At 45.7% G+C, this 15,485-nt stretch overlaps 1 protein-coding gene across 2 annotated transcripts in view; it reads left to right on the forward strand.

Moving 5' to 3' along the window:
• Positions 1-15,485, forward strand: part of SEMA3D (semaphorin 3D) — a 138,788-nt gene that overhangs the window by 46,632 nt on the left and 76,671 nt on the right. For both annotated transcript variants that reach the window (XM_033058216.2, XM_033058215.2), the window contains exon 3: positions 14,967-15,127. In XM_033058216.2, the coding sequence (XP_032914107.1) occupies positions 14,967-15,127 (161 nt within the window). The remainder of the gene's footprint in view (positions 1-14,966; positions 15,128-15,485) is intronic.

Consider the following 15,485-nt stretch of genomic DNA (forward strand, 5'->3'; position numbering starts at 1 on the left):
ATTTAGGGATGGGATAACCAGAAAATTTCTTACGGACTTTTATTTTCTTTTTTAAGCTACTGAACTTGGAGGTCAGATCCAACTATATGTTGCATTTTCTGTCATATAATTATCATATATATAATGTCCTGGAGAGCAGCCTCCAGTCACTGACATCAACAGTTTACATAGCAGCTGAACTAAGAATAACCTTGGAGAACTGACCCATATCAACCTCTTAACAGTGTAAACCGTAGCTCACAACAATTTGTTTTTTTTCTTGGTCACAGAAGGGCCTCAATTGGATAAAAGAAGAATTGTGTTAAAAAAATACAAAACTATTCTGCTGAATGTTCACTTTAGTAAATTTTGGAAGATGAGAGGAAACAAAACTGAAAGAATACTTGTCAAAAAATTTTTGCTCCCTCGTAAAAAGAGGGATGTGACAACATCAAAAACAACTTCCGCAGAAGAATGCGGGCAAGATGCATGATAAGTGGCATCAACTCGGAAGAGGGTTCAAAACTCTTTCTCTGACTACTTTTACTAATGACATCTGTTAGGCAAATGCAATTCAGAGCAGTTTCAGAAACCCCAACATTGTTCTCCTTTAGTGCATTAATGGGAGGGCATGATCTGCCTGACGTCAGTGTGTGTGTCTACCAGTGGACATCTGTGGTCACTACACAGGTACTCGAGTCACATCCTGCTTCCCTTTCCTCCCTCTCCATTCCTGCAGTTGCATTTATAAATGAGTTCCCCAAAAAAGGGCTGAGTATAATCTCTCCTGTACTCACAGTTCTTTGGAGATAAATACACAAAGATATAGCAAAAAGAGAAAGAAGTTCATTTATCAGTCTGAGAGACTGATTAACTCTGTTTAAAGGTAACAATTTTGAAGGTGGTGGCAGAGACAGAGGTACATCTTAGCACAAATTTGAAAAAAACAGACATTCTACTTTCTGAACAAAATCCTGGCTGTACCAGAATTTTGCACGGTGTTGAACCGTAGTTTGAGAGATAAGAGATTATTGATGACACTGAAATTTTGTAATTAAATTATTTGACCTTTTCAGGATGGTATTAAATCTTCCTGCGCATCATCCAAGCAACCTGGATTTCTTTCAGAAAGATTCTTCACTAAATTTGTAACAAAATATTAGCCTAAATGACATTCTGCCCCAAAAGTACTAAGTATAAATACTACTAATAAATGTACTCCTCCAATATTAAATAAAAACCTACACCTCTATACTGAGAATATCCATGGGTCATGTCTCCCAAATCTGTATTTGACAAGGGTTGTGTGGGAGGGCACTTGTGCCTGCTTTGTAAAGGGGAACTCTGGGGTTCCCAGGTTCCTCAGGTTCCCCAGTGATGGGTCAGCAATTGGTGTCTGCTGGACTTTGGGTGCCCAGGGCCATGATGAGTTCCCCAAGCCAGGCTGGGGACGGCGGGCGGGGCTGGGCTGTGACGCTCTGGGGCTGTGACACCACAGGGCCATGTCACAATGGGGGCAGCTATAAAAGGCCCCAGTGGGTGCTGCTGCCCCAGTAGAGCCTGGACAAGCGGTGAGTGCACACACAGAGAGGAGATGGGGCTGGAGGAGGGCTGGGGCAGCAGCGCCGGCCCCGGGCTGTGTGTTCTGCCCCTGCAGCGGGAGCGCCTTGCTCAGGGCATGGTGCTTGCTGGGCCAGCGGTGCAGGCCTTGCCGCCTGCCGGGGCCTCTCCTTCCTGCGACCACGTCCCTGCTGCTCCTGCCCCCTCTGCCTGTCTGCATTGCAGCCCCTCTGAACCCCTTCTGTGTGTCCTCCTGCAGACCATGGCTTTACTGTCATTGCTCTTCGTGCTTGTGCAAAGCCTGATCCAGTACCCCCAGCCAGCTGGGGATGGGCTGGATGAAGCCACGCACCGGCGGATGCAGGAGCGTCAGGAGCTGCTGGAGCACGAGATGGCTCGGCTGCTGCAGGAGCTGGAGCAGGGGCCCCCGGAGCAGCAGGACCAGGGCTGGGGAGCCGTGCTCTTTGGTGCTCTGCAGCAGTGGCCATTCTGGGCTCTTGCTGGAGTCCTGCTCCTCTTGGGCCTGTGGTTAAGCTGCAGGAGAAGGAGCCATGATGCCAGCAGCAGTGGCAAGGACCAGAGCTCCTGCAAGACAGAAAAGGAAGAAGTCACTGTTGATGTAAAGAAAGGTGGAGAAAACGGTGATGTGATTGTGGAGGCAGAAAACAGCAGCAGTGGACATGACATAGAAGGAAGTCCTGTGGCAGCAAATGAAAAAGAGGACGATGATGTCATAGAAGGCAACAGTGATGTGAAAGTGAAGGGAGACACTGATGTTGGGAGTCACAATGGCCATGACTTCAAGAAAGATGAAGAATGGAATGATGGGAATGCGCCAGGAGACAATACTGAAGGAAATGAAGACGAACCTGGCAATGTTGCTGGAAATACAGAAGGCTTAGATGAAGGAAATGAGGGAGAAAAAAAGGATGTGCAGGTGGAGCAAGGCAAGGATGCTGGAAAGGAAGAAGGAGGAGGTGTAAATGAAGAAAAATCCCATGGTGCAACTATGGAGGCGAGCAACAATGATGATGTAAATGAAGGTGAAGACAATGTAGACAGAAAGGAAGAATACACAGATGTGAAGGAGCAGGAAAACAGTAATGCCAGTGAACAAAGGAGCAGTGATTGGACACGGCAGGAAAATAGCAACGAACATGGGTATGAAGCAGACCATAGTGGTGTTGCTTCAAATGAGGGAGAAAATAAGGAAGTTATAAAAGAGGTTGACAGCGATATAAATAAGGATGGTGTAAACGTGGAGGGAAAGAAGAATGAAGATAGAGAAGAAGACAAAGAAGGTAACGTGGCTGCTGGAGAAAAAGAAAGCAGTGATGGTGACAAGGAAGAAAGCACCAGTGGTGGAATTCAAGACAGAGAAGGCACCCGAGATGCTGGGAATAAGCAAGGCATCCTTTTATTTGATCGCATAGAGTGGCCTGTGGAGGAGCTGGAGAGAGGTTGCTCGGAGACAGCTGAGCTGATGGAGAGCTTCACGCGTGTCTTTGTGGACAGCGTGAGCGATAGTTTCTACCCGGTGCCTCAGGAAGCCATTGGGGTGGGCAGTGCCTTTGAGGGCTGGAGTCCCGGGGATTGGGATGGCGTGTACCGTGTGCTGGTCCTGCTGAATCCCCCGCCAGGGCACGCCTTCCACCTGGAGCTGAACAGCGCAGGGCAGGTGGCAGCAAGGACCTTCAGTGTCCGTGTGGAGCTGGTGTGCATGTGCCAGAGGGAGCAGCTGGAGGAGAAGCTGTTGTGCTTGCTGCACCACTCACAGGAGGAGCTGCAGCACAAGCAGGAGCGCAGCCTCCTAGAAACTCTCTGCACCGGCTCCTACCTGGACGTGGAGAAAACCTCCCTCTGGTTCTACGACTTGGTGAGATGCTCGTGGCTGCACGTGCCTCAGTCCTACTCATGGCACTTGGTGTTTCAGCCCTGCAGCCGGTCCTGCCGATTTGAGCTGAGCAGAGGCCGGAAGAGCCTGATGGTGGAGATGCTCTTTGGAGTGCGTCAAGGGGACTCTGATATCTTTGTTGTCAGCCAGACCACTGAGGCCCAGAAAGGCGGCTCCAGCATCTTTGTGAGCAACCAGTCCACCGAGGCCAACTTCCCTGCAAGCACAGCGTGGGTTGAGACGTCTGCTGTGGCAGAGGTGAAGTTCTTCTGGCACATTGCAAGGCAGGTGCCATGTCAGAGCTTGCACCTGAAATGCCTGCAGGTCTTCACCCGCATCCTGAGGGGCACAGGTTTCTCCAGCTCTACCTGGAAGACCGTGGTCATGCACGTGCTGACCACAGTACCGCTGTCCCGGTGGAGCAGGAGGGAATTTGCGCAGCGGCTGTGGGACATCATGGCATACCTGCGCCGGTGCCTGAAGTCAAAGCGGCTGGAGCACTTTGTGCTGGGAAACAAGAGGCTTCCTGAAATGATCAGCTTGCCACCAGCAATGCGAGGGGTTGAGCCACCCAACCTCTTTGAGCACCTGGCCCGAGATCCAGCCGCCCACAGAGAGGCGATGAAAGCTTATGGGCAGCTGCGATTTCGCCTTTGGGTGCTGCTGTCCAGCCGCTGAGAGGAGTTCTGGCACAGAGCTGTGCTGGGGGGGCTCACACCCGATGGCAGCCACATGAACGCTGCATTTGTCACTGGCAATCCTGAAACTGCTTTCCTGCTCCTGTGGAAGGAAGATGCTGTGGCACATGGATTCCTTGTGTACACACATCTCTGCCTTGCCCTTCACCTTCCAGTTACAACAGTGCTATTGCCTAAGTCTGTGAGGCAGAAACTGGCTCCACCTGCACATCATCACAGAAGAGAGTGAAGCTGAAGGAGATTGCTTGGAACACCTTGAAGACAGAAACCTAGCCTGTTAGGGACTTAATGTAGTTATTCTGTGAGCTGTAGTTTTAATGGTTTTGTAAGGATGTAGTTTGTAGTATAAGACAGAACCCTAACCTGTTAGGGATTTCATGCAGGTTTTCCGTGAGCTGTAGCTTTAATGGTTTTGTAAGGATGTAGTTTGTAGTATATGAAAGTAGAAAAATAGGTTTAACTCTCTTTTGCGTAGGATAATAGGTAGTCCCCATTTTCATAGTGCGACTTGTTTATTAGCATTTGTTCCAGAGGCCCTTTAGTGTTGTCAGTGTGTAACTATTTTGCAGTTACCCTTAGTTACCCTTAGTTTAGTCTCTTTCCTTCTTTTCAGTAATATTTCAATATCTATGTTTGAAAAATTAATTAAAAAAGTTTCTCAAATTGCCCGATATGTGTAATTCTTTGTATTTAACCCTCTGCATCTTATAGAATGTCCTTAGTACACCCCTACCTGACATTATGACTTATTCCACGCAGAGATGTTGGATATATTAATTGTGCTGTCTCTGAAACATTCCCATAGAAATGCTTGAAACTTTAAGTGAAAATGCCTTGAAGTGCCAGAAATTTTGCAGCATAGTGCTCCTGAATGTTTTTAGGAATCTTTGGCTGTTTTCTTTACATAGTCACTTTTATAGGTTCCTGGGGAACAATTCAGTCCTGAAAGATGAACAGAGAAGTCCCTCACTGCAAAACATGATTTTTTTCTCTTCTCATAACTATAGTTTTTACATAAAATTGTGACAAGACAAAGTCCTGTTTTCTCTATTGCTGGTTATCTGTCTCCTTCTGGATAGGCCCTGCTATTCTATGAATATTACCTTTTTCACCAGGCCTAATAATATTGTATAGCAATGAGAGCCACTTTGCATGCACAGCTTTATCCATGGTGAGATGCAGCTAATCAAAATATAATTTACTTGTTGCGGTATACAGTAGAGATTAGTACTAGTTTGGAATTATTTATTCTCTTTGCCTTTGTACGTCTGGGGTTAAGTGGTCAATTTTAAATTCAGAATACCTTAGGAATTGTATAAATTGCTGCAGTCATGCTATAAATGCTATTCTTTATCTCAGAAGTTTGGTTGAGAATTTCTGCAATGCTCACAGAAATTTTCTCATGTATTCTCCAACGTGAGAAACAACTTGCTCCTACCTAAAGAAAAGTAATGTGGCCTTTGTTCTTTGCTGTGTATGAAAATGTTACAGCCTTTAATTTCAGAGTCCTTCAAAGGTGTCATTAGGTGTAACTGTTTTGGAAGTGGTTGAGATGTTCCCTTTCTGCTAATTTAGGCGTGGCTTGTCATTAAAAAGATGCATAACTAGTTTTAACAGGAATTCTGAGTCTCAACCAAGTTGGTTCTACATTGCTGCATTCTTACACCATGCTGGAATTGAGGAATGGTAGCATGGTCACCACACATGTGACTTGATGCTAAGAAGTCTAAATATATTTTATGAATGCACATGCATGTTATCAGAACAGAATGACATTTTTACTTTTGAAGGCTTTTTACTGTGACTCTGCTGCTGGAGGTTATAAAGTAAGCAGTTCGCTGTTGTAAGCCAAGTCCACTGAGATACTGTGCTAAATGAATAAAACCCAGTCTCTATTCCAGCTTCTAGCACTCAGCAGTGAAATATTAACCCAGAAGGGGAGTTAGCTAGATGCTTATTTAATCAACCAGGCTGGAAAAAGCTATTTCATTTTGAGGAAACCACCAAATAGAGATTATAAAACTGAGTGCTGAACATGTACTCAGGAAAGACCATCGCTGTAGCTAACTTTGTTACTCTGCCTTGTGAGAATGCTGGTCTGTGTTAACCAGGCTGCAGAGATGCAGTGATTCCAACTGACAACTTGTTCTAAGCTTGAAAATCATTGGGAAGTGTGCTTTTCACAGTAAATTTTTCCAGAGTGATATCCTTGGTGATAGTAAATATGTGTCACTGTGATGGGAAATTTCAGTGCATACGGTTGGATTGTGTTGTTTTATGGAGTGAGAACAATGATTAATTTGGCTACAATTTAATCAATCCTCTGTTAATGTTTCCTTGTGAAATTTTATTAGGTCATGTCACACTTACAATCTTATCAATGGTCATGCTCAGAGTCTAATTTCCAAGCTGTTTTCAATAGTAAATGACTGACCAAACCTGGCTGTTCACCACTTTGCAGCCGATGTTGTCATCTGCATCAGTAAGGAGTGTGCAGTGTTGTCATTTCAATCTAGAATAATCTACAGATGTTTTCTTTATGATGCAATGAAATAAATGATTGTACAAGGCATTGGACAGGGCACATTCCCACTTGGGCATTCCAGTCATGAGGCAGCATTTTCCCTCACTGTTTAGCTGTTCTAGGTGGGGTTTTTTAATTGAGAAATTCTAGAACTGTTGAACAACAGATGACAAATGTCCATTTGGAATGGTCTCTTCAGAGATCACTCCTTTCAAATAAGAAGGAAATGGGAAGTGGAGAACAATCTCAGTCATCATCCTTCCTGTATGTGGAGAATCAAATCCACATATTTTTGCAATTGACACTCTTGCAAGGTCCATGCTTTTCATGGCTCTAAACAGGGAAAGTGCTTTAGAGTATTTACACAAGCATATAATTTATCCTTCTTTAGATCAAATTGCCATGGGTGAAGATGGGAAGGAATTTCCCCTCATACTCTGTATGTTAGTTACTTGTGTCCTTCAAGTGAAACCTGAGTTTTTTATAGTATCATGTTAATCTTAAGCTGTTCCTAAGTGATCTTGCTGGCAATTAATAAACAGAGCTCTTAAAGTGTTACTGGTTTAGAAAACAAATCCTGACATCTTTGTCTTCACAAAAAACATGTGTGAAAGGACAGTGCTGGTGTATAGCAGTGTATTGCCCAGCATTGGATATAATTTTTCAATGTGAAGTAGAATTTTTTTCCCAACATACTATCAAATAAATTTCACCTAGGGGAATAGGAGTGGCAATGCATGACAATTTGTTTTCAGATTGTACCGTAACAACACCCTGCACTGAGCCAGACAAACACACACAAACTTAAGTAGAAGTGACTGAGCCAAAAAAAAAACCACAAAACTGTCATAATTATATTCCAGTTAGATTAATAATGATAAAATATTCTTTCCAAAGTGCTGTTTATTAACCATCACCAAAACTTACATGGTTCATGAGAGACCTTGAAGAAAAATATTTGGGTGGGGTTTTTTTCTCTTTATTTCATTGAGAACATTTTCTCCAACACAGTGGCCCTAATTTTTATCATGATCAGGATATCCAAAAACTTTAGCAGCAAGTCTGGCTTTTATAGCAGGAATGCTACGTTGTCCATCCAGTGCCAGCCAGGAAGGTGGAAATACCCTTAATTTTATGTTCAGTTAAATACAGGATTTGCCTTTCTCTCTGATGATTTCCAAATAGTTTAGCTTGGAGAGTTTGCTTGTGGAAGAACTGATTTACATGTTTATTTTGCTTTCCCCAAAGTAATGACTACCCAGCAAGACTTAACTAGCCTTGTACTCTTTTCTATATGTTGTTTGTATCCTCATCCAGAATTACGTCCACAGAGTATTCATTAGGCGGAACGTTACAGAATTTTTATTTTACCACCCTTTAACTTTTTTGCAGCTGTCATGGTTTAACATACCTTGATTTTATATAAAGAGAAAATCCATCAGTTATGGAAGTGGTTCTCTGTGAGGACTGCTGACAGCTTCCTCCAGATCCAAGAGAGCCAATCAGCTGCTAGTTTTGAATATTGACATGCAGCTAAACCACTTAAGAAAGCTAGACAAGTCTCTGTGAATCACATTTCAGAATGAACAAACCCTGGGAAGGGCTCTCTTGTTTCTGACTTTGAAGAGAGAAGTTCCCCCGTTGGCCAGGCAGGGCAGGGGAGGCCGTGGGCCCAGGTGAGGCTGGGCCGGGCCATGACTGTTGACATCTTGCCGACACTGAGCCCTGCCCCGCTGCTGGCCCAGCCGAACTGGGGTCTGTGGGACCCCGGGAGCAGCTCCGGGCCAGGCCAGGCCAGCCCTGCTCTGTCCAGGGCCCACAGGCCAGGCTTGGCCAGGCTGGGCCCCGCTTGGCCAGGCTGGGCCCCGCCGCTGCTGCAGCGCTGGCCGGGCCGCGCTTCCTTCCCCACCGTGGCCACCGAAAAATCCTCCACCATAAACAGCTCCGGCCACTGCCTGCCACAGATAACATGGCCATCCACAGAACTGGGCAAGATTAACTCTTTGAGTGCACAGATGATACCTGCAAACATAAATCCTCTTTTGAGTAAAAGAAAGGAAAGAGTGAAGATACCTAGAGAGATCAGCCTGAGACTTGAAGGTCAGTAAAGAAGAAATCAAGTCCCAGATGGAAGGAGAATGAGGAGATGCCTTAGTCTTGGGCTGACATTCTTTTGTAGGCCATGGTGATGGACTGTGATACGCTGAAATATGCCTGTAACTCGTTGAAAAGCCTGGGGGATGGAGTGTTCACATTGTAGACAGGAGCAAAGGCATCCATGCTGAAACAAGCAGATATTGAAATAGTCATGACTCCAGGAGAAGATTGTACAGAGAGAGAAGAGTGATGAAGACCCTTTGCCCCCAACAGAGAAGAAGGCCTCTGTTCTCAGACATGAAGATGATCACAGCAATAGATGAAGAGAACAGTGGTATCTGAACAGCTCATCCTTAAGAGTGTACCACAAACATCCATGGGTCATGTCACCCAAATCGATATTTGACAAGGGTTTTGTGGGAGGGCCTTGTGCCTCCTGCGTAAAGGGGAGCACTGGGGTTCCCAGGTTTCCCAGGTTCCCCAGTGATGGGTCAGCAATTGGGGTCTGCTGGGACTTTGGGTGCCCAGGGCCATGATGAGTTCCCCAAGCCAGGCTGGGGACGGCGGGCAGGGCTGGGCTGTGACGCTCTGGGGCTGTGACACCACAGGGCCATGTCACAATGGGGGCAGCTATAAAAGGCCCCAGCGGGTGCTGCTGCGCCAGTAGAGCATGGACAAGCGGTGAGTGCACACGCAGAGAGGAGATGGGGCTGGAGGAGGGCTGGGGCAGCAGCGCCGGCCCTGAGCCGTGTGTTCTGCTCCTGCAGCCAGGGCCCAGCCCCTGGCAGGAGCGCCTTGCTCAGGGCACGGTGCTTGCTGGGCCAGCGGTGCAGGCTGTGCCACCTGCCGGGGCCTCTCCTTCCTGCGACCACGTCCCTGCTGCTCCTGCCCCCTCTGCCTGTCTGCATTGCAGCCCTGCTGAACCCCTTGTGTGTGTCCTCCTGCAGACCATGGCTTTACTGTCATTGCTCTTCGTGCTCGTGCAAAGCCTGATCCAGTACCCCCAACCAGCTGGGGATGGGCTGGATGAAGCCACGCACCGGCGGATGCAGGAGCGTCAGGAGCTGCTGGAGCACAAGATGGCTCGGCTGCTGCAGGAGCTGGAGCAGGGGCCCCTGGAGCAGCAGGACCAGAGCTGGGGAGCCGTGCTCTTTGGTGCTCTGCAGCAGTGGCCATTCTGGGCTCTTGCTGGAGTCCTGCTCCTCTTGGGCCTGTGGTTAAGCTGCAGGAGAAGGAGCCATGATGCCAGCAGCAGTGGCAAGGACCAGAGCTCCTGCAAGACAAAAAAGAAAGAAGTCACTGTTGATGTAAAGAAAGGTGGAGAAAACGGTGATGTGATTGTGGAGGCAGAAAACAGCAGCAGTGGACATGACAGAGAAGGAAGTCCTGTGGCAGCAAATGAAAAAGAGGGCGATGATGTCATAGAAGGCAATGGTGATGTGGAAGTGAAGGAAGACACTGATGTTGAGAGTCACAATGGCCATGACTTCAAGAAAGATGAAGAATGGAATGATGGGAATGCGCCAGGAGCAAATACTGAAGGAAATGAAGACGGAAATGTCAATGTTGCTGGAAATACAGAAGGCTTAGATGAAGGAAATGAGGGAGGAAAAAAGGATGTGCAGGTGGAGCAAGGCAAGGATGCTGGAAAGGAAGAAGGAGGAGGTGTAAATGAAGAAAAATTCCATGGTGCAACTATGAAGGCGAGCAACAGTGATGATGTAAATGAAGGTGAAGACAATGTAGACAGAAGGGAAGAATACACAAATGTGAAGGAGCAGGAAAACAGTAATGCCAGTGAACAAAGGAGCAGTGATTGGACACAGCAGGAAAATAGCAGCGAACATGGGTATGAAGCAGACCATAGTGGCATTGCTCCAAATGAAGAAGAAAATAAGGAAGTTATAAAAGAGGTTGACAGCGATATAAATAAGGATGGTGTAAATGTGGAGGGAAAGAAGAATGAAGATAGAGAAGAAGACAAAGAATGTAACGTGGCTGCTGGAGAAAAAGAAAGCAGTGATGGTGACAAGGAAGAAAGCACCAGTGGTGGAATTCAAGACAGAGAAGGCACCCGAGATGCTGGGAATAAGCAAGGCATCCTTTTATTTGATCGCATAGAGTGGCCTGTGGAGGAGCTGGAGAGAGGTTGCTCGGAGACAGCTGAGCTGATGGAGAGCTTCACGCGTGTCTTTGTGGACAGCGTGAGCGATAGTTTCTACCCGGTGCCTCAGGAAGCCATTGGGGTGGGCAGTGCCTTTGAGGGCTGGAGTCCCGGGGATTGGGATGGGGTGTACCGCGTGCTGGTCCCGCTGAATCCCCCGCCAGGGCACGCCTTCCACCTGGAGCTGAACAGCGCAGGCCAGGTGGCAGCAAGGACCTTCAGTGTCCGTGTGGAGCTGGTGTGCATGTGCCAGAGGGAGCAGCTGGGGGAGAAGCTCTTGTGCTTGCTGCACCACTCACAGGAGGAGCTGCAGCACAAGCAGGAGCGCAGCCTCCTAGAGACTCTCTGCACAGGCTCCTATCTGGACGTGGAGAAAACCTCCCGCTGGTTCTGTGACTTGGTGAGATGCTCGTGGCTGCAGGTGCCTCAGTCATACTCATGGCACTTGGTGTTTCAGCCCTGCAGCCGGTCCTGCCGATTTGAGCTGAGCAGAGGCCGGAAGAGCCTGATGGTGGAGATGCTCTTTGGAGTGCGCCAAGGGGACTCCGACATGTTTGTGGTCAGCCAGACCACTGAGGCCCAGAAAGGCGGCTCCAGCATCTCTGTGAGCAGCCAGTCCACCGAGGCCAACTTCCCTGCAAGCACAGCATGGGTTGAGACGTCTGCTGTGGCAGAGGTGAAGTTCTTCTGGCACATTGCAAGGCAGGTGCCGTGTGAGAGCTTGCACCTGAAATGCCTGCAGGTCTTCACCCGCATCCTGAGGGGCACAGGTTTCTCCAGCTCTACCTGGAAGACCGTGGTCATGCATGTGCTGACCACTGTACCGCTGTCCCGGTGGAGCAGGAGGGAATTTGCGCAGCGGCTGTGGGACATCATGGAATACCTGCGCCGGTGCCTGAAGTCAAAACGGCTGGAGCACTTTGTGGTAGGAAACAAGAGGCTTCTTGCAGAGATCAGTTTGCCACCAACAATGCGAGGGGTTGAGCCACCCAACCTCTTTGAGCACCTGGCCCAAGATCCAGCCGCCCACAGAGAGGCGATGAAGGCTTATGGGCAGCTGCGATTTCGCCTTTGGGTGCTGCTGTCCAGCCGCTGAGAGGAGTTCTGGCACAGAGCTGTGCTGGGGGGGCTCACACCTGATGGCAGCCACATGAACGCTGCATTTGTCACTGGCAATCCTGAAGCTACTTTCCTGCTCCTGTGGAAGGAAGATGCTGTGGCACATGGATTCCTTGTGTACACACATCTCTGCCTTGCCCTTCACCTTCCAGTTACAACAGTGCTGTTGCCTAAGTCTGTGAGGCAGAAACTGGCTCCACCTGCACATCATCACAGAAGAGAGTGAAGCTGAAGGAGATTGCTTGGAACATCTTGAAGACAGAAACCTAGCCTGTTAGGGACTTAATGTAGTTATTCTGTGAGCTGTAGTTTTAATGGTTTTTTAAGGTTGTAGTTTGTAGTATAAGATAGAAACCTAGCCTGTTAGGGACTTAATGTAATTATACCATGAACTGTAGCTTTAATAGTTTTGTAAGGATGTAGTTTGCAGTATAAGACAGAAACCTAACCTGTTGGAGATTTCATGTAGTTATTCCATGAGTTGAAGCTTTAATGGTTTTGTAAGGATGTGGTTTGTAGTACATGAAAGTAGAGCAATAGGTTTAACTCTCTTTTGCGTAGGAGAATAGGTAGTCCCTATTTTCATAATGAAAGTTGTTTATTAGCATTTGTCCCAGAAGCCTACTTTAGTGTTGTCAGTGTGTAACTATTTTGCAGTTACCCTTAGTTTAGGGAATTGAACTTTAGTCTCTTTCCTTCCTTTCATTAATATTTGAATATCTATGTTTGAAAAATTAATAAAAAGAGAAAAGTTTCTCAAATTGCCTGATATGTGTCATTCATTGTATTTTACCCTCTGCATCTTAGAGAATGTCCTTCCTATACTGCTACCTGAAATAATGACTTTTTATATACAGAGATGTTGGATCTATTAAGTATGTTGTCTCTCAAGCATTCCCGTAGAAATGCTTGAAGCTTGAAGTGAAAATGCCCTGAAGTGCCAGAAATTTTGCAGCAGAGTACTCCTGAATGTTTTTAGCAATCTTTGGGATGTTTTCTTTACATAGTCACTTTTATAGGTTCCTGGGGAACAATTCAGTCCTAAAAGATGAACAGAGAATTCCTTCACTGCAGAACATGTGATTTATTACATAGTTCTTTTTTGCCTGCTCATATTTATGGTTTTGGTACAAAATTGTGGCAACAGAAAGGCATGTTTTCTCTATTGCTGGTTATCTGTCTCCTTCTGGATAGGCCCTGCTATTCTATGAATATTACCTTTTTCACCAGGCCTAATAATATTGTATAGCAATGAGAGCCACTTTGCATGCACAGTTTTATCCATGGTGAGATGCAGCTAATCAAATACAATTTACTTCTTGCAGTACATAGTAGAGATTGGTAGTAGTTTGGAAGTATTTATTCTCTTTGTACCAATATATCTGGGGTCCTCTGGTCAATTTTAAATTCAGAATACCTTAGGAGCTGGATAAATTGCTGCAAACCAAAACCACTACAGTAGCATTACAGTTTCTTTCATTAGTTTCAGAGCTTAATTTTTTTTCTTAATTACCTTTTTAGTGGGGTTTGAAGCTATTGTTTATTCGCCATTAAACTTTTTTGTCATTTTTTTTTATTTTAGTAAGGATTTGAGAGGTGTTGCTACTGGATGTTCCCCTTACTATGCCATCCTCGTTGGATTGGAATAAATTATCTTTTAAAATCCCTTGATTAGCTGGAGAAGACTTGTGTAAACCATGTGTGGTTCAACAAGGCCAAGTGTGAGGTCCTACACCTATGTAGGGCAATATTTGGTGTCAACATAGACTGGATGATGAATAGATAGTGATGAATAGGTTGAGTGCATCCCTGAAGACAAGGACTTGGGGATACTGGTGAATGAGAAAATGGATATGAGACAGTAATGTGTGCTCACAACCTGCAAAGCCAACTGTACCCTGGGCTGTACCACTAGAAGTGTGTTCAGCAGGCAGAGGGAGGGGATTCTGCCTCTGCAGTCTGCTCTGGTGAGACCCCACCTGCAGTCCTACATTCATTTCTGTGGCACCCAGTTCAAGAAGGACATGGTACTTGAAATGAATTTTGAGAAGAGCCCTGATAATGGTGAGAGGCATATGAGGGCAGGCTGAGAGGTTTGGGGGTTCTCTGCCAGGAGAAGAAAGGCTCTGAGGAAACTTTTTTGCAGTTTTTCAATATATAAAGGGGGCTTGTAAAAAAAATGAGCAAGAGCCTTTTACCAAAGCCTTTATTGGCAGGACAAAGGGCAATACTTTTGAACGGGAAGAGAGTAGATAGAAACTGGATATAAGACATTTTCTGTTTTGAGATTGGTGAGAAACTGGCACAGGTTGCCCAGAGAAACTGTGGATGCCCCATCCCTGGAAGTGTTCAAGGCCATTTTAGGTGGGGCTTTGACCATGCTAATCTAGTGAATGATGTTCCTCCTCATACTGAGGGAGTTAAATTGGATTATCTTCAAATGCCCCTAGCCACTATTTCCTGCTCCTAATTATTCTTGGCTGGCATTGACCTCTTTGCTCCTTTATATTTGGAGCACCAAATATGGTGAGGTATTGATCCTTGAACATGTGTATCCATGACTGTGATAATGTAAATGTAATTAGTTTTCTTAGAATAAGGAATGATATAGCACACATTTTGCAAAGATTTTCCCATGGTTTCTAATTTATGTTGAATTTCTGATTCTTTCATGCCATACAGATAATTTATTAAGAAAAAATTACGTAGAAAAATATTTTGTGAAAGTAAATACTACCCAATTTGGAAGTAAAAAGGCCTCCAGAGAAACCCAAAGGTAACAGGAATTGTATTTCGACTCTGGAAAGACGTGCTCCGAGACTGCACTTATCTCACTGGTATACTCCTTGCTGGTTGCATATATTTATAAAAGACACTGATGAGTCATATATAAACATTTTGATTGTAAAGATTTTCTTTGTTTTCCCACAGACTTGCTGCTTTCAAACAGCTGCATCCCATTCCTGGGCTCAGCAGAGGGGCTTGATTTTCGAACCCTGCTGCTAGATGAGGAGAGGGGCCGGCTGCTAGTTGGGGCAAAGGACCACATCTTCCTGCTCAACTTAGTTGATGTAAACAAAAATGTAAAAAAGGTCAGTGCCTTTCCTGATGAGTTTATTTTGTAAGTTAAATTCTGTTAAATTCTTGTTTGTTTGGTTGGTTTTGTGTTTTTTTTTGTTTCTTTCTTCACTGGGTAATTGCAGATTCATTGTGCAATGCTATTTACCAAGATTTGATAGCCTCATCTCCCATAGTTATACATATTATCTCTAATCAGTTGAATTTCTCATGCTTTATGATCTCCTGTGTGACTGATGACCTGCAAGATATCAGCTATGTGGAAGAACCCTGCATTGCGTGAAAATAGCATCAAAATGTCAGCAAGCAGGAAGAATGTAGCTCAGGGTGTTGTTCACTTCTCAACTCCTCTAGTCATGGTTACCCTCCTCA

The sequence above is a fragment of the Catharus ustulatus genome, chromosome 4 (genome assembly GCF_009819885.2).
Source record: "Catharus ustulatus isolate bCatUst1 chromosome 4, bCatUst1.pri.v2, whole genome shotgun sequence".
Lineage (NCBI taxonomy): Eukaryota > Metazoa > Chordata > Aves > Passeriformes > Turdidae > Catharus > Catharus ustulatus.